Here is a 25,490-nt window from a genome sequence, read left to right as displayed (position 1 = left end):
AAATAAATGACTGGCAGTTGGAAAATCCTACAAGAGACAGACTAAGAATCTCAGAAAAGCAACCTGGAAACTGTTCAGGAAATAAACAGTTGGAAGACTGGAAAAACACTACAAATATAGTTAGTAAATCATTTCAATTTTTGTGTATCACCTACAACCACATTACAACAAGAAATCTATGCCTTTGATGACATTACTGTGCACCTGGAACTGGAAGTTGGCGTCAACTCTGCAAAGGCACATGTGCAATGTCACTGATGGTCATCTGCTCAAGAAATGCTCACACTACTCTTGCATTTGGCATTCCACTTGTTGCCACACTCGAGCTTCAGTTCTGTTCAGCAATCTATTGCCACTCTGCTAAGTGTCTAGTCAGTGCTCCAGTCCTCATTCTAGTTGCCCCCTTACAGAGAACAGTGAAGAGCAATGAAACAGGGCAGCGAGGGGTCAAAAGTAGAGCTAACAAATATTCAAAGTGCAGCATTGTGAATATCATGATTCCACAATTTTAGTTGAGCAGATTTTAAAAATTTGAAAATAAATCCTTTGAATTGCGATTTTAATTCTATTCTTTGATACAAGCAGTAAACTGCAGCACTACCAGGAGTGATATCACAGCACTGTGAATGCGTGAGTGGTGAGTACAGCCCTGCAGTTATGCTTGCAACAAATGTAGCTGCTGTATAAAGCAAGTGTGACCAAGCACTTGTACACAACCTTGTAGACAGATGGTTACCAGTTTTGAGAAATTTGAGAGGCCTGAAAGCAGGTCACCCTGCCTGTAATTTTCAATTATAGTCGGCAGTGATCAAGTGATATTCATGAGTAGTGGTTAATTATGAATTATATAGATCATTATAATATAAAATATACCTTTTGCAAAGATGTCACTTGTTGTTGCAATCCATCGCTTTTCCTGTGTGCCTCATCTGCCAGGCTCTTATATTTATCAATTTGTGTCTGCTGGATGCTGGTTGTTTTCTGTAACTTGTTACGATCCTCCTCTATCTCTTTTAATTGATTCCTCAAGGCATTATTTTCATCATCCTTTTATTTAATGAACAATGAGAAGTTATGTAAAATTTTCTTGCAAATAGATTTTGATTGAAATTAAAATCTTTCAATTGAAATGGTTGCTCAATTTCAGACAGCCAATATTAAGATTAACAATATATAAATGAACAGAAAATTGTCAACAATTAAACTCATCAAATTAAGAGAAGTTAAAGGTAATGCAGTAGAATTTCAAAAGATGTATAACATGTGGGTGGCTCAGTGGTTAGCACTGCTGCCGCACAGTGCCAGGAACCTAGATTTGATTCCATCCTTGGGCGACTGTGTGGAGTGAGCACATTCTCGTCGTGTCTACATGGGTTTCCTCCGGGTGATCCAGTTTCTTCTCACAGTCCAAAAATATGCAGGCTCGGTGGATTAGCCATTCTAAATTGCCCACAGTGCCCAGGGAAGTGGAGGTTAGGAGATCAGTTACGGGAAATGGAGGATTACAGGGACTAAGATTGGGGGGGGACTGGGTCTGGATGCTCTTTGGAGGGTCAATGCAGATTTAATGGGTCAAATGGCCTGTTTCTGCACCGATGGATTCTATATGTACCATACTAAAAATGTGTAAAAGCAATTAAGGCATGAAATTAAACTAAACCTAGTTACATGAGCAAAAAATGGCTAAGGAACAGAAAGCAAAGAGCAGGATAAATTAATTTATAACATCTGATAAATGAACAGTCATTTTCCATTTATAAAGATGATATGGCATAGATGCAAGAGGAAAGAGGTTGAAGTTTGCTACCAGTATCAAATCAAGCTACAGCAAACAGCGAAAAAGAATGTGGGATGTTACAACAAAACAGAGGGTTTTAAAGGTCATCAGATAGCTCAGGTGCAGTTTAATGCAGAAAAACAATATGTGGTAACTTGAGAAAAACAGAGAAGGAGGATTTGTGAAATGTTACAATTATTAAAATGCAAAAGCAATTCTGATATTGCAGGTGCAATGGTAAAAGTAGTTCAGGTAGAATAGACCACTACAAAAAGTACTGGGACAATAACAAGGAACAGATGTTCAATTTATCCAACATATTTGAAAGACTGGAGAAATACTGCAACTTGCATTATTACATATAGTTCTCAGCACTTTACAAATGATAAACATTAAAGCAGTGGAAAGCAACAAGAGAAGGTTCATTTAATTATATAAGGAAAGATTATATTTATGAAGGGAAAGCTGAAAAAAATAAGGTTAATGGGACATTCATTTTAATTTTTACTAATGAAAATTTTTGAGAACAGAAAATAAACACACAATAAAATTGGTGAACAGTGAACTTCAACTAAGGAATATCACTGGAAGAACATTGAAAATAAATTTACAGCCATTAGGACATGGAAGTTAAGCAATAAGTAGCTATTGAGGCCAACATTTAGCATTGAATAAATAGCTGATAACAGCCAAGTTCTACAAATTAAAAAAATGTATAAGTATTTCAAAAGTAAAATTATAAAAGGCTTTATAAATAGGGCAAAGAAATAGCAATTATTTGTTGCAAGTTTCAATTCTATACAAGTATATCACTGAAAGATTTCCTTCTATGCTGCACTTGCACCTTGACGTTGTAGCATGATAGAAATAATCTATTATAATGGACCATGAAGGAGTTGCACTCTTTAATCATTGCTCTCAGTGGTATAATGAAAATTCATGAAGACAAAGGTCCTTTGAAGCAAGTTGCACATGCTGATGAAATAATTGGAGGGGCTTCAAGTATTAGAGGGGATAGGTTAGAGACAAACAAGTGAATAATTTAGGCATGACCAATCTAATGAAAGAGAGATAGACATGAAATAAATGAACGAGTAAAATCAACAAAGCCAGGATTATAAGTTAGTGTAAAAGGCAACTTGGTGCCTTTCTGCAGATAGTGAGGTTAAGCTGCTGTTGAAATATCAGTGATATTATTGGAGAAAGTAGGAAAACATTGAATACTTTCCATTGAACCTTACCAGAAATTGGCTGTCTTAATTTGGTGAGTTTTTCTCTGCAAGACCTAGTGGTTTTTCTCATGCTATTCTGCCAAACTCACCTCACTACCTATATACCAGGCCCAATGGTAACCTGCTTATCACATTATCCTATTTGCCATAGGTGGAATTACTGCCAGGACCTTCCAGGAGTCTTAGCAAAGGCTGTACCTTTAAAGCCCAGCTGTACACCCAGTCAACTGCTAGCAATCCACAGCTATCCTGTACAGTTCCTGCGAATTGCTCCAAACATGTTGGATAGAGGGAAATTGGCACCTGCAATACCATGATTCTCACAACTTTCTCACCAATGCCCACGTTGTTCAGTGGCTGGGAAGATTCTGTCTTTTGTGTCTTAGCATAGCTATAGCATACCCCTATTTCCAACCACTGATACTGCCTGAATGTAGCTTTATTAACTTGTTTTATTATACTTCCCAAATGAGTTTACATGCTTCTAGGCACATTGTATTCATATCTCAGGAATATTTATAGTCAGCATCTAGTTGCTGAGACCAAATATCATTTAAAAAGTATAAACATAGACTATAATACCTTTGTCTAAAGGTTTGACGCTTATGCATCTTCTGGTGATAGAATGCTTACACACTGCTTTTACTCATCATTTTATAGATTCTCACAGTCCATAGTAATCTTATTTCTTCCTTCCTGTACCATCAACTCAAAGTCGCTTCTGAGTATCTCTGTTGAGTTCCTGAACTGACGACAGAATCCATTTTGCATAACTTTTCTCAAGTCCAGTAAATGGCCAAAGTAAAATTGTTGGACATAAAAATGACTGGAGAAATATTGTTAAGTTTGCAATATAAGTTGGGTGGACCTCTCTCTTATATGAATGAGAAGACAGATCTTACATTGTACAATTTTCTTTAAAAATGCATGAATGACACGACTAGGTCCAACTGAGAATGTTGACTTCACTATGATAAGTAATGTGGGCCAGTCATGACTGATGCAGGTAATGAAACAGAGAAATAGGATGTTCAGTTCCTTCCTAATTTACTTGTGTAAAAGTCAGATATTTTAGACTATTTTTAAAGCTTTAATTTATAGGGTCAACTAATACATGGGTACTAGTTTTGTGGGGCTAAAATTCATGCTGCAGTTCGAAATACCATATTATTAGCTGAAGTCGATTTGATCACACAACTAATCCCAGATAAAGAAGAAAAACACAATGAATTATGGTAAAGGTAATTATCGGATAAAAGCAAGAGAAACAAGAATGAACTACTGGTAGGAAGTTTTATTTATACATACTGGTACGAAAATTTAACATGTCAAAGATTCATTGAAATCCTGCAAAATCACACTGCTCAGTATCATCATGGCCTGGTGTGATGCCACACTTAAAATGAAACATTTATTAAATTCTGAATGTGTAAGCGTCTTGAACTCTCCCGCCAGATTCTTCCATTTCCCTCTCATTTACTCTCGTATGTTTTGAACCTCAGCAACATTAACAAATTTGTCAAAGTATTAAAGATATATGCAGCTAATATATCTCACTGTTATTCAGATATAATGGCACAATTAAAATGATTAACTTTTTAATGATATTAACTTTTGGATGTACAGTCAACAAAGTGCGATAAGTGCCGATAGACTTAGTCCCGGTCTGAATGAATGAATGAAACAAAACATGCTATAGTAAACCAAGTGGACTCAGAAGAGTCATGAATGAATGAGTGGATGGAGATGCAATATAGTAAACAAAAAGCAATGAGTAGAGTTACCAGTGTGAATGAATGAACGCAATTTTGTTCAATTGGGTTAATGGGAACTTGCAGTTTTCTTTGTAAGTGGTTTATAACGCGATATAGTAGGGTCAACCTTTACACAAGATACATGAAAAATACGAGATTTTTTGACCAAAAATAAGGGGTCAACTTTTACACGTGTATATACAGTATATCTTTGATTCGAGTTTGCAGTTTTCTGAGGTAGCTCTAAGAAAGAGCATTAAGTATTGTGTGAGGTCAGGGAGAAGGAGGGAAAGGCATTTTGGGCAAGAGAAACTTGTCAACGAACCAAACATTAACTCCGTTAAAAATAAAGTCAGTTCAGGCAAATGTGTAAAGAACCAGATAATATCTACCATATGTGGAATATTTTCTATACTCACAGATGTTTTAATATCAATATGTTTACAATGACTGGTGCTTCTGAGATCAAATGGCTCTCTCAATTAGACTCTAATTTCAGAATTCATTTAAAGGCAATTTTTAAAAGATACTTGTCAAAACTATTCATAGGTTCGTGTAACATTATAAAACAGTTACAATCGATAACTTTCTTTCGCATAAATCTTATTCTGGCATTTACCCAAGACAATGCATTTGAATTGTACATTCAAGGATAACAAATGTTTCTATTTATTAACCAGTACCAGGACTTTAAACAACATGAGCTTATTTCTGATGAGGACAGATATTGTGCAAAGAGAATTTCAAAATAAATATATATCAGATACATGCTGTCACAGGTGCTTTCACAAACTGAAAAGTTATACTTCATAGTTTTAACCCTAAGTCCCATGAAAACGTGGAGAATAATAAAGCTGATCACACATGCGTGAAAACATTGTTTTCAGTACTGTTGATAATGACATGTTTATTTCCTAGTGAATGCAAAGTAATTTAGTCGTCAAGAGGCTGAGGATAAGAATTCCACAGGTTCAGCAATCACTGGTAACAATTGTGTCGAAGTATTGAAATAACTCAGAGAAAAGAACCTACATATATTTATAATATATTTATAAATGAAATTAAAATATACAGTTGTAAATGACAAGTGTGCCAAGTCAGTGACAAATGTCCGTTGAGGCTCTCTACATTAGATTTCTCACCGAAGTAATCTTACTAGAATTGTGTATGGCAGCTAATTTCCAATCACATAAGTGAGGATCACAATTTCATCTCCTTCTGCCCTGAGAACTCCAACCCAAATAAAAAAACTCACAACCATCAACTGGAATTAATTTCACTGTTTATGGAACCATCTGTGTATGAATTACCAACACTGACAAGTGTTTACACTTGAACAGCATGTTGGGAAAACTCAATGTCATGAAAGATAATGTATAAATGTAGCATTTGCATAGGTTTATTTTATTCTTTCACAGGAGGGAGTGTCGCTGGCTACACCAGCATGTATTGCCCAACTCTAGTTGTTCTTGAAAATGTGTTGATGAGGTACCTTCTTGAACCAATGCAGTCGTAGAATCATACACATGGAAACAGATCCTTCGGTCCAAGCAGTCCATGCCAAACATAGTTCCAAACTAAACTAGTCCCACCTGCCTGCTCCTGGCCCATATCCCTCCAAATCTCTCCTATTCACGTATCTATCTAAATGCCTTTTAAACTTTGTGATTGTACCTGCATCCACCACTTTCTCAGTAAGTTCATTCCACACACAAACCGCCCTCTGTAAAAAGTTTGCCTCATGTCTTTTTTAAATCTCTCTCCTCTCAACTTTAAAATGTGCCCCCTAGTCTTAAAATCAACCATTCTAGGGAAATGACAACTATCATTAACTCTATCTATACCCCTCATTATTTTATAAACTTTTATCAAATCACCTCTAAACCTCTTACACTCCAGTGAAAAAAATCCAGCCTATTCAGCCTTTCTTTGTAACTCAAACCTTCCATACCCGGCAATATCCTGGTAAATCTCTTCTGAACCTTCTCCAGCTAAATAATATTCTTCCTATAACTGAGCGACCAGAACTGGACACAGTATTCCAGAAGAGGCCTCACCAGTGTCCCGTATGACCTCAACATGACTTCCAAACTCTGATACTCAAAGGACTGAGCAATGAAGGCAAGGGTGTCAAATGGCTTTTTAGCCACCCTGTGACACAAACTTCAAATAATTATATACTTGCACCCTTAGAGTGTAAGGATACCACTGTAAGGAAAGGAGTGCTGTGTGTCTTGGAGTTGAACTTCCAGGTGGTAGTACTCTCATGCATCTTCTACTCTCGCCCTTCTAGGTGGTAGAGGTTGTTAATTTGGAAGTTGCTGCCAAAGGAGCCTTGGTGTCTTGCTGAAGTATACCTTGTTGATTGCCTGCAGTGCTACAATTGTACTTTGATGATGGAGGTGGTGAATTTTAAAGTAGTAGATGAGGTGGTAATCAAGTACAACCATCTGATGAAGGAGCGACACTTCGAAAACTATAGTGCTTCCAATTAAACCTGTTGGGACTATAACCTGGTGTTGTGTGATTTTAAACTTTGTACACCCCAGTCCAACACTGGCATCTCCAAATCATTGTAATCAAGGGGGCTGCTTTATGCTGGATGGTGTCAAGCTTCTACAGTTTTGAGTTGCACACATACAGCTAATTGGAGAGTATACACCATACTCATGATGTGTCTTGGAGATGCTAGTCAGGCTTTAGGGAGCAAGTCAGTGAATTGCTCACTGCAGAACTCCCAGCCTCTGACCTGCGCTTGAAGCTGGTCCAGTTCAATTTTTGGTCAGTGGTAATCTCCAAGATGTTAATAGTAGAGTGATAGTAATGCCATTGAATGTCAAGTGATGATGGTTAGATTCTCTCTTATTGCACTTGTTATTTGCCACTTAGAAGACCAAGCCACAATTTTGATCAGCCCTTGCTGTACCTTAATATGAACAGTTTCAGAATTTGAGGATCGGTGAATGGTGCTGAGTATTATACCTTATGATGGAGAGAAGGACTTTGATGAAGCAGCTGAAAATATTATTTGAGCCTTAGGCACTACCCCGAGAATATCCTGCAACAATGTTATGGGTCTGATCTTCATATTTCATCCCTTCCCCCTATATTTTAACTTACAATATGTTGTTTGTTCTTATTAGCCCCTCACAGTTACTTCACAATTAACTAATCATTGAACACTAAATACATGACAATGATATAATTAATATTTGATTTTGATATTATAACATCCTTACAGTTGACGATAAATGTTATATGTTTAAAACCCCACCTTCTTGTTGTATTCATGAGCTAGTCTGTCCAGTTCCTCTTGCATTACTCGTAGTTTCGCTTTCAGAAATCGTATCTGGGCCTCTGTGAATTCAGATTAATACAGTTTCTTAAGTTTTTTCTATTATGAAGTTAATTCTACAGTATTCAAGAAAACAAATGCTTTAAAAATATCCTTTACAGTGCATATAATGTTAACAGTTGAGTTGCCTTACAAAGACAAAATAGATTGCCTCTGTCATAGAATAGAATCATAGATAGAATCATAGAATCCCTATAGCACAGCAAAAGGCCATTTGGCTCATCAGGTCTGCATTGACACTCTGTAGACCATCGCAGCCAAACTCAGTACCGTAATCTATCTCCGTAGCTCCACATTTATTATGGTCAATCCACCTAACCTGCACATCTTTGGAATGTGGGAGGAACCAGAGCATCTGACAGAAACCCATGCAGACACAGGGAGAATATGCAAAGTCCATAGTCACCCAAGGCTAGAATCAAACCTGAGTCCTTGGTGCTGTGAGGTAGCAACGCTAACCACTGAGCCACCGCGCTGTGTCCTATCTACAAAATTAGAACATATTCAGTTAGTTTGGCTATCGTAGTGATTGAAATGTGGTCAGTCAGGTGGACCTCATAGAATATGAGATCCTTGACGAGGGCCGTTACCGAAGTCCAATCAGGGAACCCTGGCTGACAGATTAGAACATGAGTGTCCTCCCTCATCCACCGCCCGGACACGCCTTGGCGTGCCCATTTGCCACTGGGCAGTGGAGATCCCTAGTGGAGGGCTCTCTATGTGGGAGTCCTCCCCCTTTCTCTTGGGGATCTGGGGTGGAAGGTGCTGCACGCAGCGGTCCCCTGCAACCGCAGATTGCGGTGGTTCACAGACTCCCAGCTGTTTGTTCTGCGGCGCTGTGGAGTCCGTGGACCATGTATATATTGGGTGTGGATGTTTGCACTCCCTTTTTGATTTTCTCAAAACCTCCTTCTCTGCTTTTGGTTGTACTTCAGTCCCACGCTCCTGATCTTCAGGCACCCGGTACAGAAGGGGGAAGAGCAGGACTGAAGACCTCCTCTTGGGTCTGCTCCTGGGGCTGGCCAAACTGGCCATAAATAGGTCCATGCAGCGGGCCGTGGAGGGGGTCGTTAGGGCCGACTGCCTGCCCCTCTTCCGCGGTTATGTCAGAGCCTGGGTGTCTCTGGAGAAGGAGCATGTGGTATCCACCAACACTTTGGAGTTGTTCAGGGAGAGGTAGGCACTGCAGGGAGTGGAGTTCATTATTTCCCCCTCCAACTCTATTTTGATTTAATCCCTGCCCTCCCCTTCATGGTTTGATCACGCAGCATTGCCCTTTGATGTGAAGGGCACTGCTTGTCACTGGCCACTCGGGTATTTCCTTTCTTCCTGGTGGTGGAAACTGAATAAAGATTCATGCAACTTGTGTCTTTCACTGTGTCTCACACTTGCACACACACAACATGGGTTCAGGGGAAAATATAAGCACTACCGCAGGAAAGAAGAAAAAAAGAATAAAATGTTGAGTGTCCTCCCTCATCCCCTTGGCGTGCCCATTTGCCACTGGGTGGTGGAGATCCCCAGTGGAGGGTTCTCTACATGGGAGTCCTCCCCCTTTCTCTCAGGGATCTGGGGTGGAGGGTGCTGCATGCAGCAGCCCCCTGCAACCGCAGATTGTGGTGGTTCACGGACTCCCAACCCAACTGTTTGTTCTGTGGTGCTGTGGACCATGTATATATTGGGTGTGGACGCTTGCATTCCCTTTTTGATTTCCTCAAAAAACCTCCTTCTCTGCTTTTGGTTGCACTTCAGTCCCCGAAGATCAAGAGTGTGGAAGGGCAAGTCTGAAGACCTTCTCATGGGTCTGCTCCTGGGCCTGGCCATGAACAGGTCCAGACAGCAGGCCGTGGAGGGGATTGTCAGGGCCGATTGCCTCCCCCTCTTCCGCGGTTATGTTAGATTAGATTAGATTATTTACAGTGTGGAAACAGGCCCTTCGGCCCAACAAATCCACACCAACCCTCCGAAGAGCAACCCACCCAGACCCATTCCCCTACATTTACCCCTTCACCTCACACTACGGGCAATTTAGCATTGCCAATTCACCTAACCTGCACATTTTTGGACTGTGGGACAAAACCCACGCAGACACATGGAGAATGTGCAAACACCACACCGTTGCCTGCGGTGGGAATTGAACCTGGGTCTCTGGCGCTGTGAGGCAGCAGTGCTAACGGGTGTCTCTGGAGAAGGAGCACGTGGTGTCCACCAACACCTGGAGTTGTTCAGGGAGAGATGGGCACTGCAGGGAGTAGAGTGCATTATTTCCCCCTCCAACTCTGTTTTGATTCAATCCCTGCCCTCCCTTCATTGTTTGAGCACGCAGCATTGGTCATTGATGTGAAGGGCACTGCTTGTCACTGGCCACTTGGGTGTTTCCTTTCTGCCTGGTGGTGGAAATTGAATAAAGATTTGTGCACCTTGTGTATCTCACTGTATCTCACACTTGCGTACACACACAACATGGGTGCAAGGGAAAAAAATAAGCACTACTGCAGAGAAAAAAAACATGAGTGTTCTATGGGTGCAGGGGAAAAGTAAGTACTATTGCAGTGAGGTGGTAGTGTGGGGGTAATGAAAAAAAATTTAAAAAAGAAAATAAAACGAGTGTCCCATGGATGTGGGGGCAAAATAAACAGTTAGGCAGTAGTGTGGGGAAAACAAGGGGAAAAAAGAAAAAAAAGAAAAACAACCAGGACTGTCAGAGGTTCTAAAAGAGAAAAAAAAGAAATGTCAAAGGTTCTGTTCACACCGAGAGCTGGCTCTGAGGGACCTAGATCAGATTCAATGACTCTCCACATATAAATAAAGGATGACTTTGTGATGGGATACCGGACTCTGGAGTTATTTCAGTGGTGTTCAGACATGGTAGCGTGTTGGCTCAGTGGTTAGCACTGCTGCCTAACAGTGCCAGGGACCCAGGTTCGATTCCAGCCTGGGTAAAAGAAACGAGTGTCAGATGTCCTGTTCACTCTGACAGCTGGCTGGATTAGTGCCAAGGACTGTCCACATGTAAAGAAAGGGTGACTTGGTGACGAGATAACCTCTGTGGAGTTATTTCAGTGGTGATGAGAGAAAAGCATGCTCCTGTAGAAATTTACTTGCAACAGTCATCTTTGAGTTGGGGTAAGTATTGCTGGCAGTTTGTACCTGCTGTTGAAGACTGGGCCCAGTATGTGGAAAGAATGTGTTATTTTTTTCGAATCAACTGACATTTGGACAGATGAAAAGCTACAAGTAATTCTCCTGACAGCTTGTGGACTCACAATGTTTTCAGTTATTGGGAGTGAAAAGGCATCAGGATTGTCAATGGCGGGACACAAGACTCCACTAAGCGAGAGAGACAGTTTACTTCAGGAGACAAAGTTTGGTGGACGAGCCACTGGAATGGTCCTGCATGTTCAACAAGAAGTTGGGTCCAAATCCGTATAAAATTGAGGTCGGTGAGACAGTCCTGAATAAGCACGTGGACCACATGAAAGCTGCAAACTCACAAACAGTACGGGAACAAAATGAGCCTTGCCCCTCCACAGCCTTTCCCGCTGTTCCAGAACCCATGAGTGCTCCCTCTCTATCAACCATTGAAGATACCTCTGAATCTGAGATGGACACGGCGGATGGCACCATCTTGACACCTTTGCCAGCTGAAGGAGAGAATTAATTCCTTTCGAGATGCTCCTGGCATAAGAAGCGAGCTACTGTGCATTACAAGCTGCCCATATCAAGGCAGACCTGGAGGAACATGAACCAGTGTGAAAATGCCCAGGAACAGCTGAAAGAAAAGAACCACCCTATGTCCTCTAGTTGGAAGGACAAGGATGGAGTGAGTGTAATGAGGTCAGCCAGGTGGACCTCACTGAATGAGTTCCCTGATCAGGGCTGAAAATCTGACACATAAGAACAGGGATCGGCCAGGTAATTACAGACCAGTTAGTCTGTCATTAGTGGAGGGAAATGATTGGAAAATATTCTGAAGGACATGGTTGGAAAGACAGCTATTGATCAGAGGTAGTCAGCATGAATTGTTAGAGATGCCTTCAGACTAAAATAATTGAGTTTTTTGAAAAGCTGACTAAATATATTGATGATGGTAGTGCACGTGATATGGTTTGATGTCAACTTCAGTAAGACCTTTGACAAGTTCCCATACAGAAAGCAAGTCCAAAAGGTAAGAGCCCATGGGATCCAAGACAAGCTGGCAAACTAAATCCAAAGTTAGCTTATAAAGGGTGATATTGGATGGTTGTTTTTATAATTGCAAGTCTGTTAACAGCAGTATTCCACAATGATTGGTGCTGGGACCCTTGTTGTTTATTACAAACATTAATGACATGGATGTGAATATATAAGGGCATAATTAGTAAATGTGCAGATGACATGAAAATTGCTATGTTGTTTCATAGTGAAGACAATGGTCTTAGGCTACAGTCTGATCAGCTGGCAAATTGGGCACAGCAATTGCAGATGGAATTAAATCTAATAAATTCAAGGTGATGCATTTTGGGAGGTCTAACAAAGGAGGGATATACACAATGAACGGTAGGTCCCTAGGAAGTACTGAGAAGTGAAGGGACCGTGATGTAAAAGTCCATAGATCCCTGAAGGTGTCAACAGGGTGGTGAAGATAGCATACTGGATGTCTGCCTTCCATTAGTTAGGATGCAGGATATAGGACCAAGAAAGTCTTGTTATGACTTTATAAAACATTGGTTAGAACGCAGTGTGTTGTTCTGGTCGCCAAACTATTGGAAGGACTGTATTGGAGAGGGTACAGAGGATGTTGCAGGGATGAAAAGTCTCAGTTCTGAGGAGAGACTGGATAGTATGAGTTTGTTTTCCTTGGAGTATGAGGAGGCTGAGGGGATTGAGACTGAGGTAAACAAAATTATGAGAGGGATAGACAAAGTAGATTGTGAAAATCTCTTGCCGTGGCTGACATATCTAACACCAGAGGACATAAGTTTAAGGTGAACTGCAAGTGGTTTGGAAGATATCAGAAAAAAAATTATTTCACCCAGAGGGTAGATAATATGGAACAGGTCATCTCAGGGCAGTGGAGGCAAGTATTTTCACAACAATCAGGAAGCATCTGGATGAGTACTTAAAATGTCAGTGCATAATAGGCCATTGACGAAGTGCAGATAAATGAGATTAGTGTAGTGTTTGTTAGTTGCCACAGACATGGTGGGCTTAAGGTCCTGTTTCTGTGCTGTATGACTCTATTACAGATGGAAGTTAACATAGAAAATGGTGAGATTATGCACCTTGATAAGAAGAATCAAAAAGCCAAATATTTTTTTAAATGGGCTCAAAGTATGGTGGCAGAAACCTGGGTGATCTTGTACATGAAACAAAAATTAGCTGGACTAGGCCAGACCACTCAAAACATTCTTAAGCAGCAGCCCAGACCGTAACTTTGCTATGTGTTTCGGTAAGTATACAGTGATAATTAGCCACAGTAAGTTAGCAAGGTTGACTACCAGGTTTTAAAACCGACAAAAGTTTATTCACAAAATTATGGAATGAAACACAAAGAACAGGATATGGAATACCCACAGAACACAGTCTACCCAAACTAAACTTCATTATGCTGTTCCAAAAATACACAACAGTCACAATAAACAAACCCCTTAAACAGATAGTAAAGCAAAACAGAGGCTTACTGGTCAAAGTTAGAAGGGCAGAAGGAAAGACAGTCTAACAGCCTGACTCCACAAAGCCCTCTGCTGAACTGACTCAAACAAGACTTTAGCTTTTAGGACTGTGCACTCCCCTTTCATTATTCAGGTCTTCTAAAACATAGAGGCTTTGTCCTAAAGTCTTATCTGTTTACGTATAAACAAAAAGGCCTCTCTGTAAACCCTTTCATCTCTAATCCAAACCAGTCCTTTCGAGCCCAGACTTTTACGATCCCTCTGAAAAAAATTCAAGGGCACAGTATCCTTGAGAAAAGGAACAGCTTTTCGAAAAAGGACGAGCTTTGTGACAAGATGCAACAAGTAAATAAGGCAGCTAACGGAATCTTAGTTCTTTATTGGAGTTTAAAAATCAGGAAATATTTTTACAATTGTATAGGGTGTTGGTATGGCTGTATCTGGAGTACTGTGCAAAGTTTTGGTTCTTGGACTAAAAAAAACTGGCATTTCAGGCAGTTCAAAAGAGATTCATTGGCTAATTCCCAGGATGAAGTGGTTGATTTATCACTAATGGACAAGCAGATTAAACCTTTATTCATTTGAGTTTAGAAGAACGAGGCATGATTACATAAGAATCTGAGGGGACTTGACAATGTGGATGTTGAAAAGATGTTGTCACTGGGGGGAACTCTCAAATTAGGGTCCATGGTTACAAAATTAGGGGACATTCATTTAAAACTAAGATAGAAATAAATTTCTTTTCCCAGAGGGTAGTTAATGTCTGAAATTCTCTACCCTGAGAGTTGTGGAGGCTGGATCACTGAAAGTATGTAAACAGCAGACAGATTTTTAAAAGAAATATTGGGGAGTTGAGGATAATGATGGTCTGGCATGATAGAGGAGCTGATTTAGATTTAGATTTAGATTCCCTACAGTGTGGAAACAGGTCCTTCAGCCCAACCAGCCCACACTGACCCCCCAAAGAATAACCCACCCAGACCCATTCTCCTCTGACTAGTGCACCAAACACTATGAACAATTTAGCATGGCCAATTCACCTGGCCTGCACATCTTTGGACTGTGGGAGGAAACCAGAGCACCCGGAGGAAACCCACACAGAAATGGGGAGAATGTGCAAACTCCACACATACAGACACCCGAGGCTGGAATCGAACCTGGGACACTGGTGCTGTGAGGCAGCAGTGCTAACCACTGAGCCACCATGCCGCTGAGAGGCTGGGGCAAATTAGCCATAACCTTGCTGCATGGTGGGATAGCTTCGAGGGGTTGACTCCTGCTCCTATTTCTTATATTCTCGCAATTCAAGAAAAGTTAGATAAACCAATGTGAGGACTTTTTCATTCACGGGATAAGGGCACCACTGGTTCAGCCAGCATTTATTACCCATCCCTAATGGGCCAGGGCAGTTAAGAGTCACATGTCGACCAGACTAAGTAAGGATGGCAGTTTTCTTCCCTAAAGGACATTCGTGAACCAGATGGGTTTTTCCAGAAATTGACCATGGATTCATGGTCGTCATTAGATTCTTAAGTCCAGATTTCTTCTTAGGGAATTCTTAGTGGCGGGATTTGAACCTGGGTCCCCAGAATATTATTTGGGTCTCTGGATTAACAGTCACCTACCCAGGGAAATGCAAGGATAGAAAGATAACCAAATGCAGAAGGGTGCAGGAAGACATGTACACAAAACACCAACATGGACCATTTCAGCTGAATGGCTTGTTGCTGCACTTCAATACTCTTGGTAGCTTATGGAAACAACCAGGGAAGAGCTATATTAGCTATCCTTACATTGACATTGAGCTGCTGAATATAAATTACTGAGTTGCTGAACATGTTATGTTCAGTAAAATATAGTTTTAGCAAGTTAACTTGGAAGTAACTTTATAAAAGTCCAACATTTAGAGAACAGAGCATTGCAAGCCTTACCATGACAAGATCAGAAATGAAAAGAAAGAAAAGTCATCAATAGGGAAAATAACTAAAAAAGATCACATTAAAAAGTGTGATTAAGACTTAACTCTATCAGCTTCGTTCTTGCCATTATGCTGGGACAATTTCTGAGTTGGGAACCTCGTTCCATTATTTGCATGCTTTGCAGTTGCTCTTTTATAGTGCAAACCAATTACAGGCTGCCTCTGGATGCCCAAGTAAATCAGGGTATGGGAAGAAGGGTGATGTGTTAACTCCAGTAATGAAGGATCTCTCAATTTAAAGGGACAATGGCACAGGGTTACAATGGCAGCCTGTTTTGTTAACTTCCCCAACCTGTTTGGTCTCCACACCCAGCCCCAATGGATTGGGAAAATTCTGTCTCACATCTCTAATTTGACATTTAGCAGGCTCTTCACTTCAGTCAGGACAGAAGAGGAATTCCAGTCAGGATGAAAGATTAGGATCCAAATGTTAAGTCTAACAGGTGGCTTGACTACTAGTTGTTAAAACCTGCATATTAGCAGCTCTCTTTAATTACTGTTAGCTGCCCTAGAAGCAGAATGCGAAATCCTCTGTAAAATCCACATCTCATATTCATCAAAGGAGTATCTTCCCCTCAAGCAGAAAACCACCCACTTTATAAAATAAGACTTCAGAACACGCACATTGATATTTCAAAGTAACTGAGGCATTCCTACAGGTGATGGGGTTTTATATGTGGTATTGGATGGACCAAAATTGCAGACTTATAAGCACAATTAGGGAGCCTTTTCCTTCTCAACAATAATATCAACAGAGCTTCTCTGAACAAAGATGAACCCAGAAGTCCACAGTCAAACATAAAATACAAGCAAAGTCAAATACATACTCATTTTCCTGTGATGTGAATCTCCCAGTATAGTTATCTAGGTAACTGTAACGTGCTGTATTACTGAATCAAGCAAATATTCTCTTTTCTCTTTCTTACCTGTTTGGTGATTCTATGCATTCTGAGTAGTAATTTTATCCCCCTGATTTTTCACTCAAACTGCAGTTAAATTGTGATTCAGCAATGAAAAAAATGATAAAAACTTTTCTAATGGTGTCTTTGCACATAAAAGTTTAATTTTTGCAGTATCCTTGATAGCTTGGGGATAAGTAGTTAGCAGAAACCGTTGGCGATTCACTAGTTTTATAGCCTGTTCCTTCCACAGTGCTTTAAAAAAACAAGTGCAAAAGATTGGAGAACATCAAATTGTGCTGAATGTAATGTGTGCATAAATTTCAACTATTTTTCGTACTGGTTGGATCAAAAGGAAATTTTGCTGCAAAAACAAACACAATTGTGCAGAAACTCCAGACATATCTCTTATCTTGAAGGCATTAGCACACACCAGTATTATTTCTTCCTTATTATTTGTCTATGGAATCACAAATAAGGCAAGCATCCACTGCTCAACCCTATTTATGTTTGATAGAGACACGGTGAGCCATCTTCTTAAACTGCCATAGACATGTGGTATCAGGTAGGCAGTTCCAGGATTTTGACCCAGCTGCATTGAGGAAATGGCGATATAATTCCAAGTCAGGACAACGCGAGACTTGAAGGGAAACTTTCAGGTGGTCGTGTTCAAAGTATTGTTGATATTGTCAACTAAATTCATAACGACTTAATCAACAGTACAGCTTAGTTATGCATTAACTTTGAACATATACATCGTTGAAGTTTTCAAATTTACATAGAAAATGTACATAGCAACCACAGTGCATTGGTGATGGAGGGAGTGAATATTTGACGTGATGGATGGACTGCTAAAGAAGTGGCCTGATTTTATCCTGGACAGGATCAAACTTCTTGAATATTGTGAGAGGTGTAAATATCAAGACAAATAGGGAATACCTCAGCACATTCCTGACTTTCACCTTGCAGATGGTGGGCAAACTTTGAGAAGTCAGGAAGTGAGTTATGCTCTGCAGAGTTTCCAGCCTGTGACCTGTTCTGTAATAATATTATCCTTATGAGACATGCTTATTCACAGCTGTTCAGTACGTGGTGGAAGATAAATCTTCAACTGTGAGCCACGGCAGTCTTCAACTCCTCTAACATCTACATATAAACATTTCCCAGCAGAGATTACAAAATACCAATCAAGAAATTGGAACCTTCAGTGGTTGTTCTTTCCCTAATCCAGGATGATGAACCCAATTCCTGGCATACTAGATCACCCTCAAACAAATATAAAGATATGTTGTTTACATAAAATTAAAATACGTAACATATAAACATTTAAAACAAATGCAATGTTTTGTGTCGTATTTGAGTTCCTGATTAAACCATTATGAATGTAATTGACAACAAAAAAACAACTTAATACTTTTAATTACTTAGACAGCTGTATTGGGTAGAACTTCAAAATATACATGATACAAAACTTGGGAAAAGGAAGATTCGGGAACCTTTTATCAAGTTGGTCAAAATCACAAGGAGTCTGGATGGCGCAGATGGAGAGTAATTGTTCCTATTGACATAGAGTCAGACAGATATAATGGCACAGAAACAGACCCTTTGGTCCAACACCTCCGTCCTAACCAGATATCCTAAATTAATCTAGTCCCATTTGCCAGCAACATCCCTCTAAATCCTTCCTATGCATATACCCTTCCAAATGCCTTTTAAATGTTGTAATTGTCCCAGCCTCCACCACTTCCTCTGGCAGCTCATTCCATATACGCACTACACTCTACATGAAAAAGTTGCCCATTAGGGCCCTTTTAAGTCTTGCCCCACTTACCCTAAACCTTTATCCTCTAGTTCTGGACTCCTCCACCCCAGGGAAATTTACCCTATCCATGCACCTCATGATTTTATAACCCTGTATAAGATCACCTCTCAGCTTCTGAAGCTCCAGGGAAAACAACGACAGCCTATTAGCCTTCCCCAAAGCTCAAACACTCCAATCCTGGCAACATCCTTGTAAATCGTTGGCAGAAGGGTCAAGAACCAGAAAAGCATATATTTACATTAGAGCATAACATCTAGAAGTAGGAGTAGGCCGTCTGGCCCTTCGAGCCTGCTCCGCCATTCAATAAGATCATGGCTGATCTTTTTGTGGACTCAGATCCACTTACTCGTGCTCTCACCATATCCCTTAATTCCTTTATTGTTAAAAAAAACTATCTTAGCTTTAAAAATGCTCACTGAAGTAGCATCAACTACTTCACTGGGCAAGGAATTCCACAGATTTACAACTCTCTGGGTGAAGAAGTACCTTCTCAATGCAGTCCTAAATCTGTTCTCCCTAATTCTGAGCCAATGCTCTCTTGTCCTTGTTCCATCTGCCAGTGGAAACATCCTTTTGAAGTCTATCTTATCAATTCCCTTCATAATTTTATATGTTTCTATAAGATCCCACTTCATTCTTCTAAATTCCAATGAATATATTTCCAGTCTACTCAGTCTCTCCTCATAAGCCAACCTCCTCAACTCCAGAATCAATTGGTGAACATCCTCGGCACACTTTCCTAGTGCCAGTACGTCCTTTCTCGAATAAAAAGACCAAAACTGCATGCAGTACTCCAAATGTGGTTTCACGAGAACCCTGTGCAGCTGCAACATAACCTCCCTGCTTTTAAACTCAATCCCTTTAGCAATGAAAGACAAAATTTTATTTGCTTTCCTAATTACTTGCTGTACCTACAGACCAATCTCTGTGATTCTTGCATAAGGACATCCAGGTCCCACTGCACAACAGAATGCTGCAACTTTATCATTTATGTAATAATCCTTTTTATTATTACTCCTACCAAAATGGATGACTTCACATTTATTAATATTGTATTCCATCTGCCAGACCTTTGCCCACTCACTAAAAGTATCTATATTCCTCTGCAAAGTTTCAAAGTCCTCTGCACACTCTGCTGTCAATCATCTTAGTGTCATCTGCAAACTTTGACACACTACACGTGGTCACCAACTCCAAATCATATTTATATAAATTGTGAATAATTGCAATCCCAACACTGATCCCTGAGGCACACAATTAGTTACTGATTGCCAACCAGAGTAGCATTCATTTATCCCTACTCTTTGTTTCCTGTTAGTCAAACAATCTTCTATCCACTCTAATACTTTATCTGTGACGCCATGCATTTTTATCTTATGCAGTAGCCTCATGTGGGGTACCTTATCGAAGACCTTTTGGGAAATTTAGTACACCACATCTACTGGGTGAAAGTGGGTACTGCATATGCTGGAGATTAGAGTCAAGATTACAGTAGTGCAGGAAAAGCACAACAGGACAGGCAGTATTGAGGAGCAGGAAAATAGATGTTTTGGGCCAAAGCCCTTCATCAGGAATGAGGCTGGAAGCCTCAGGGGTGGAGAGACAAATGGGAGGGGGGGTGCTGGCGAGAAGGTCGCTGAGAGTGCAATAGATGGATGGAGGTGTGGGTAAAGGTGATAGGTTGGAGAGGAGGGTGGAGCGGATAGGTGGAAAGGAAGATTGACAGGTAGGACAGGTTATGGGATGGTACTCCATGACATCAGTGTGGACTTCACCAGTTTCCTCATTTCCTCTCACCCACCTTACGTCAGTTCCAACCTTCCAGCTCAGCACCATCCTCATGACCTGCCCCACTTGTCAATCTTCCTCCCACCTATCTGCTCCACCCTCCTCTCCAAACTATCACCTTTACCCCTACCTCCATCCACTTACTGCACTCTCAGCTACCTTCGCCCCCAGCCCCAACCCCCTCCCATTTATCTCTCTGCCCCGAGGCTCCCAGTCTCATTCCTGATGAAGTGCTTTGGCCCAAAACATTGGTTTTCCTGCTCCTCAATGCTGCCTGGCCTGCTGTGCTTTTCTAGCACTACTCTATCTTGACTCACATCTACTGGGTCCCTTTTGTCCACCTTGCATGTAATACATTCATAGAATTCCAAAAGATTAGTTAAGCATGATTTGCCTTTCATGAAACCATGCTGCGTCTAACCAATGAGACAAATTCTATCTAGATGCCTTGCTATTTCTTCCCTGATAACAGACTCAAGTATCTTCCCCACAACAGAGGTTAAGCTAACCGGTCTATAATTCCCCAGTGGCGTCACGTTTGCTGTTTTCCAATCTGCTGGAACTGTTCCAGCACTTGCTATTTCTCCCACCATCTCTTTTACCCTGGGATGCATTCTTTCAGGGCGATGAGACTTGTGTATCCTTTGCTCCATTAACTTGCCCAACACTACCTATTCCGTAATAAGGATTGTTTCCAGGTCCTCACCTATCTTCATCTCTTTGTTAATGACTGGCATGTTATTAGTGTCCTGCACTGTGAAGACCGATACAAAATACCTATACAATGCCTCAGCCATATCTTCATATCCCACAACTAAATACCCCTTCTCATTCTCTAAAGGACCAATGTTTACTTTTGCCACTCTTTTTCATTTTATATATTTATAGAAACTTTTGCTGTCTGTCTTTATATTCTGAGGTAGTTTTTTTTCATGTTCTATCTTACTTTTCTTTATAGCTCTTTTTGTGGCTTTCTGTTGACATTTAAAGTTTTCCCATTCTTCTAGTTTCCTGCTGATCTTGGCCACATTGTATGCCTTCTCTTTCAATCTGATAGCTTCCTTATTTCCTTAGACAGCCATGGCAGATTATGCATTTTCTTACAGTCCTTCCATTTTACTGGAATATACTTTTGCTGAACACTTTGAAAAATTGCTTTGAAAGTCTTTCACTGCTCAACTGTCTCACCGTAAAATCTTTGTTTCCAGTTGACTTTAGCCAAGTCCTCCCTCATTCTATTGTAGACTCCCTTGTTTAAACACAGGATCCAGTTATTGGATTTTATCTTCACACTCTCCTGCTGTATTCTAAGTTCAACCATACTGTGATTGCTCCTTCCAAGAGGATCCCTAACTATAAGGTCATTAACTATTCTTGTCTCATTACACAGGACCAGATCTTGGAGAGTTTGCTCTCTCATCGGTTCCATTGCATACTGTTCAAGAAAATTGTCATTGGTACACGCAATGAACTCCGCCTCAAGGCTACCATGACCAAGCTTATTTGACCAATCAACATGTAGATTTAAATCCTCCATGATAATCGCCATACTATTTTTACAGGCATTAGTTATTTCTTTGTTTATTGCCCACTCTAATGTTATGTTATTATTTGCTGAAAGAAGACCGATTTTGACAAAGTGTTTTTACTCATCAGGATATTTCACAAGAGTACTCATTGAAGGGGAAAACCAACATTTATATTACATGATTAGTTGGCAAGTGGACTCAAGTTGGTAGAGTATTGCCATTGAGAATGTACCTATTCATGTTGTTTAACAGTTAACAACCAGGCTTTATTTAAGGTTAAACCACGTAAGTTAACTCTGATTGGCCAGGGAGTTAGCAAGGTTTGGCCCTCTGAAATGAACCAGTGAATGGCTGTAACCTATTTTGTTGAGTTGAAATAGGCAGTGTGTGTTCACGTTCTGTCCGTTTGTGAAGAGCAGGGCCAGGGCTATTAATTTTTTCATGCGAGCCTGCCGGATAAAGCTACCCATATCAAATAATTTCTCTCTGTATACTGCACAAACTCACTGAATGCCCCAAAGCAATCAACCTTGGTCATGAAAAGTACCTAGTGTACCCGAGATTACTCTAGAAGGATAAAGCACGTCAAACGTTTGAGCAAAAGGTGAAGTTGGCTGGTTCATACTGTTACAATATAGTAGCAACACAAGTGGCTTTCCCACTAACAGACACTGCCATAAAGCCAAAAAGACATTCTGCCTATCATACAAATGAATGATGAGGTATATATGAGTTCAAGAAGAAAAGTTTCAAAAGCATGTCTTTTTCAGCAATACTCAAGTTCTGTACTTTAAATTACGACTTTTAAATGTTTTCTTTACTCATTTAAAGTTTATTAATAGCCTTTTTATAAAAAAAAACTTTTTGTCATTTCATTCAGATTTCAAAATGTTCTCACTTCAATGTACAAAGTATTGTAGCTATTGTAATATGTTTAGGTTAGATATGTATTCCCTTGCCTTGTATATTTGAAAATTGATACTAGAGAAATTTGTTGTCCATTATTTTGATTCAAAGGCTGTCAGGTGGGTTGTGGAGTGGCAAATATACTTTAATTTAGATAAATGAGAACTGCTGCATTTTGGAAAGGCAAATCAGGGCAGGATTTCTGCACTTAATGGTAAGGTACTGGAGAGTGTTGCTGAACCAAGGTCTTGGAGTGCAGGTTCATAGCTCCTTGAGGTGGAATCGCAGGTCGATAGGATTGTGAAGGCGGCATTTGGTATGCTTGCCTTTATCTGTCAGTGCATTGAGTATAGGAGTTGGGAGGTCATGTTGCAGCTGCACAGGACATTAGTTAGACCACTTTTAAAATACTGCATGCAATTCTGGTCTCCCTGCTAGAGGAAAGATGCTGTGAATCTTGAAAGAGTTAAAAAAGATTTACAAGCATGTTGCCAGGGTTGGAATGTTTGAGCTATGTTTGAGACAGGCTGAATAGGCGAGAGCTATTTTTGCATGAGTGTCAGAGGCTGAGGGATGACCTTATAGAAGTTTATAAAATCATCAGGGGCATAGATAGGATGAATAGCCAAGGTATTTCCCCCAAGTTAATGGAGTCCAAAACGAGAGGGCATAAGTTTAAGGTGAGGGGAAAAGACTTAAAAGGGACAAAAGGGGCAACATTTTCATGCAGATGTGATGCGTGCATGGAATGAGCTACCGAGCAAATGGTGGAAGCTGGTGCAATTACAACAATTAAAAGACATCTGGGTGGGTATATGAATAGGAAGGATTTAGAGGGATGTGGGCCAAATGCTGGAAATGGGAATAAATTAAGTTAGGATATCTGGTCGACATGGACATGTGGACTGAAGGGTCTGTTTCCATGCTGTACAGTTCTATGACTCAATGACTCTTCTATGAGTTAACAGATTTTAGTCAATTCACATATGTAAGTCGGTTGTCCAAATACATTAGTTCTGTATAACTTATTGAGACTACACCAGAATCATTCCCATTGGAACGGTGAAATCAGAATTTTGAATCTGAAACAGTAAAGCTACTGCCAGTCTCGCCACCCTCAGATGGTAAAGCTGCATCCCTCCCACCCTCAGGGCACCAACTAATGTTTGGAGTGGTAGCAAACGTCTGGTTTTCACCTGTCCACATTTGGAACCAGAACTGATCTTTCCATACAAACATATGTCTTGATGTAACATGAAGCTCAGATTTTGCACAGTTGGAAGTTTTTGTTCAAGTACAGTGTGCAGCCTGCAGGAAAATACCATCTGGTAGTACATCAAACATAAAACTATAAATCTAGGCCTGATGTTGCAGAAAATGACACTAATAATCTACCAGCCCTAACCAAAGCTATTTGATTCCACAACTGCACATATTGCACCACTCTCAAGACAGCCAAGGTTTTGATCTCCTCATATTTTGGACTAGCTATCACCCACATAAATCAAAAGGAAATTAACAAAACAGCATGTGGTGGAATGCAAAACTTTTTGCCTCAGCATTTTTGGTTACTTTAGGTTACTTTTTTCCATCACACTAGAACAAAAGTGATTTATTCTGGTCTTTTTTTTTCCACAGTTGACAGCTATAACCTTAATCATTATCAAAACAGATTCCTTAATAATCAATTTGAATAGTCACATAAAATGTGATTTTTTTTCACAAGAGTTTGAAAAATATTTTTTAAAATATTGACTCAGTTTGGTTAAGCAGCTTGAATTAATCTGTCATTAGGTTCTTTAGGTATTCCAATTATTAACTTGTATTTAGTTTCGGAAGCAAAGAAAACTCTTCACTGAATTTGCAGAAAGTAAGTGACCTCATTCCTATTATCTGACCTGGAGCTTTTAAGAACATGGTAATTTGAATGCTTTCTGTCGCTGCTCTTGTTCCTCATCTCATTACATACATGAACACCTCCAAGGTTGCTGGGCCCTAGAATCCTTTTCTGAAACAATTCAACAGATGGAAGGAAGGAATTCTGCCATCCTTACTTCATAGAGCAGAATCATAGAAGCCCTACAGTGGGGAAGCAGGCAGTTTGGCCCATCAAGTCTGCACTGACCCTCCGAAAAGCATCCACCCAGACCCATCACACTACCCTATCCCTGTAATCCTGCATTTTCCATGGCTCACCCATCTAGCCTGCAAATCCCTAGCCACTATGGGCAATTTAGCATGGTCAGTCCACCTAACCTGCACACCTTTCATTGTGGGAGGAAACCGGAGCATCTGGAAGAAACCCATGCAGACACGAGGAGAATATGTAAACTTCACATAATTGCTTGAAGGTGGAATCGAACCTGGGTGCTGTGATGCAGCAGTGCTAACCACTCAGCCACCATGCCACACTTGATCTAGTATACAGTGAGTCCAAACCCACAGCACTGTAGTTGACTCTAAATGCCCTCTAAACTGTCACAATTCAGTCAATCTGCTACAAAAGCTAAATAAAGGAATGAAACCAGATGATCGCATATCTTCAACCGAGGCTTCATAAATAATAATGGAAAGCTCAGCCCTGTACATGCTGCAAAGTCCTCCTTACAAACATCTCGAAGTTGGTACCATAGCTAGGAGCTGTCTCAAAGACTGTTCACACAACAGCCTGAAATACTTACACCCATGGAATCATATCTGACAGACAGTCACCATCAATAACATCCCAGGTATGTCCTGTCCCACAGTCAAAACAAATCCTCCCAGAATCATTGAATTACAGAATTCCTACAGTGC

The 25,490-nt window shown here is 40.3% G+C and overlaps 2 protein-coding genes across 6 annotated transcripts in view; one reads left to right on the top strand and one right to left on the bottom strand.

The window, feature by feature from the left end:
• mns1 (meiosis-specific nuclear structural 1) overlaps nucleotides 1-7,388 on the top strand; it is a 53,623-nt gene extending 46,235 nt beyond the window's left edge. The window contains exon 10 of the mRNA XM_072564989.1: nucleotides 7,057-7,388. Within this exon, the coding sequence (XP_072421090.1) occupies nucleotides 7,057-7,113 (57 nt within the window). The 3' untranslated portion in view covers nucleotides 7,114-7,388. The remainder of the gene's footprint in view (nucleotides 1-7,056) is intronic.
• Nucleotides 1-25,490, bottom strand: part of tex9 (testis expressed 9) — a 66,603-nt gene that overhangs the window by 12,636 nt on the left and 28,477 nt on the right. For 4 of the 5 annotated variants that reach the window (XM_072564993.1, XM_072564991.1, XM_072564992.1 and 1 more), the window contains 2 exons: nucleotides 8,038-8,120; nucleotides 874-1,047 (listed from right to left, as the gene is read on the bottom strand). In XM_072564993.1, coding sequence (XP_072421094.1) covers nucleotides 874-1,047; nucleotides 8,038-8,120 — 257 coding nt within the window. Of the gene's footprint in view, nucleotides 1-873; nucleotides 1,048-8,037; nucleotides 8,121-13,781; nucleotides 14,046-25,490 lie in introns of those variants that run through there. The other variant, XM_072564995.1, reaches the window with a different exon arrangement.

The sequence above is a fragment of the Chiloscyllium punctatum genome, chromosome 48 (assembly GCF_047496795.1).
Source record: "Chiloscyllium punctatum isolate Juve2018m chromosome 48, sChiPun1.3, whole genome shotgun sequence".
In the NCBI taxonomy this organism is placed as follows: domain Eukaryota; kingdom Metazoa; phylum Chordata; class Chondrichthyes; order Orectolobiformes; family Hemiscylliidae; genus Chiloscyllium; species Chiloscyllium punctatum.
This window is presented reverse-complemented; position numbering and strand designations above follow the sequence as displayed.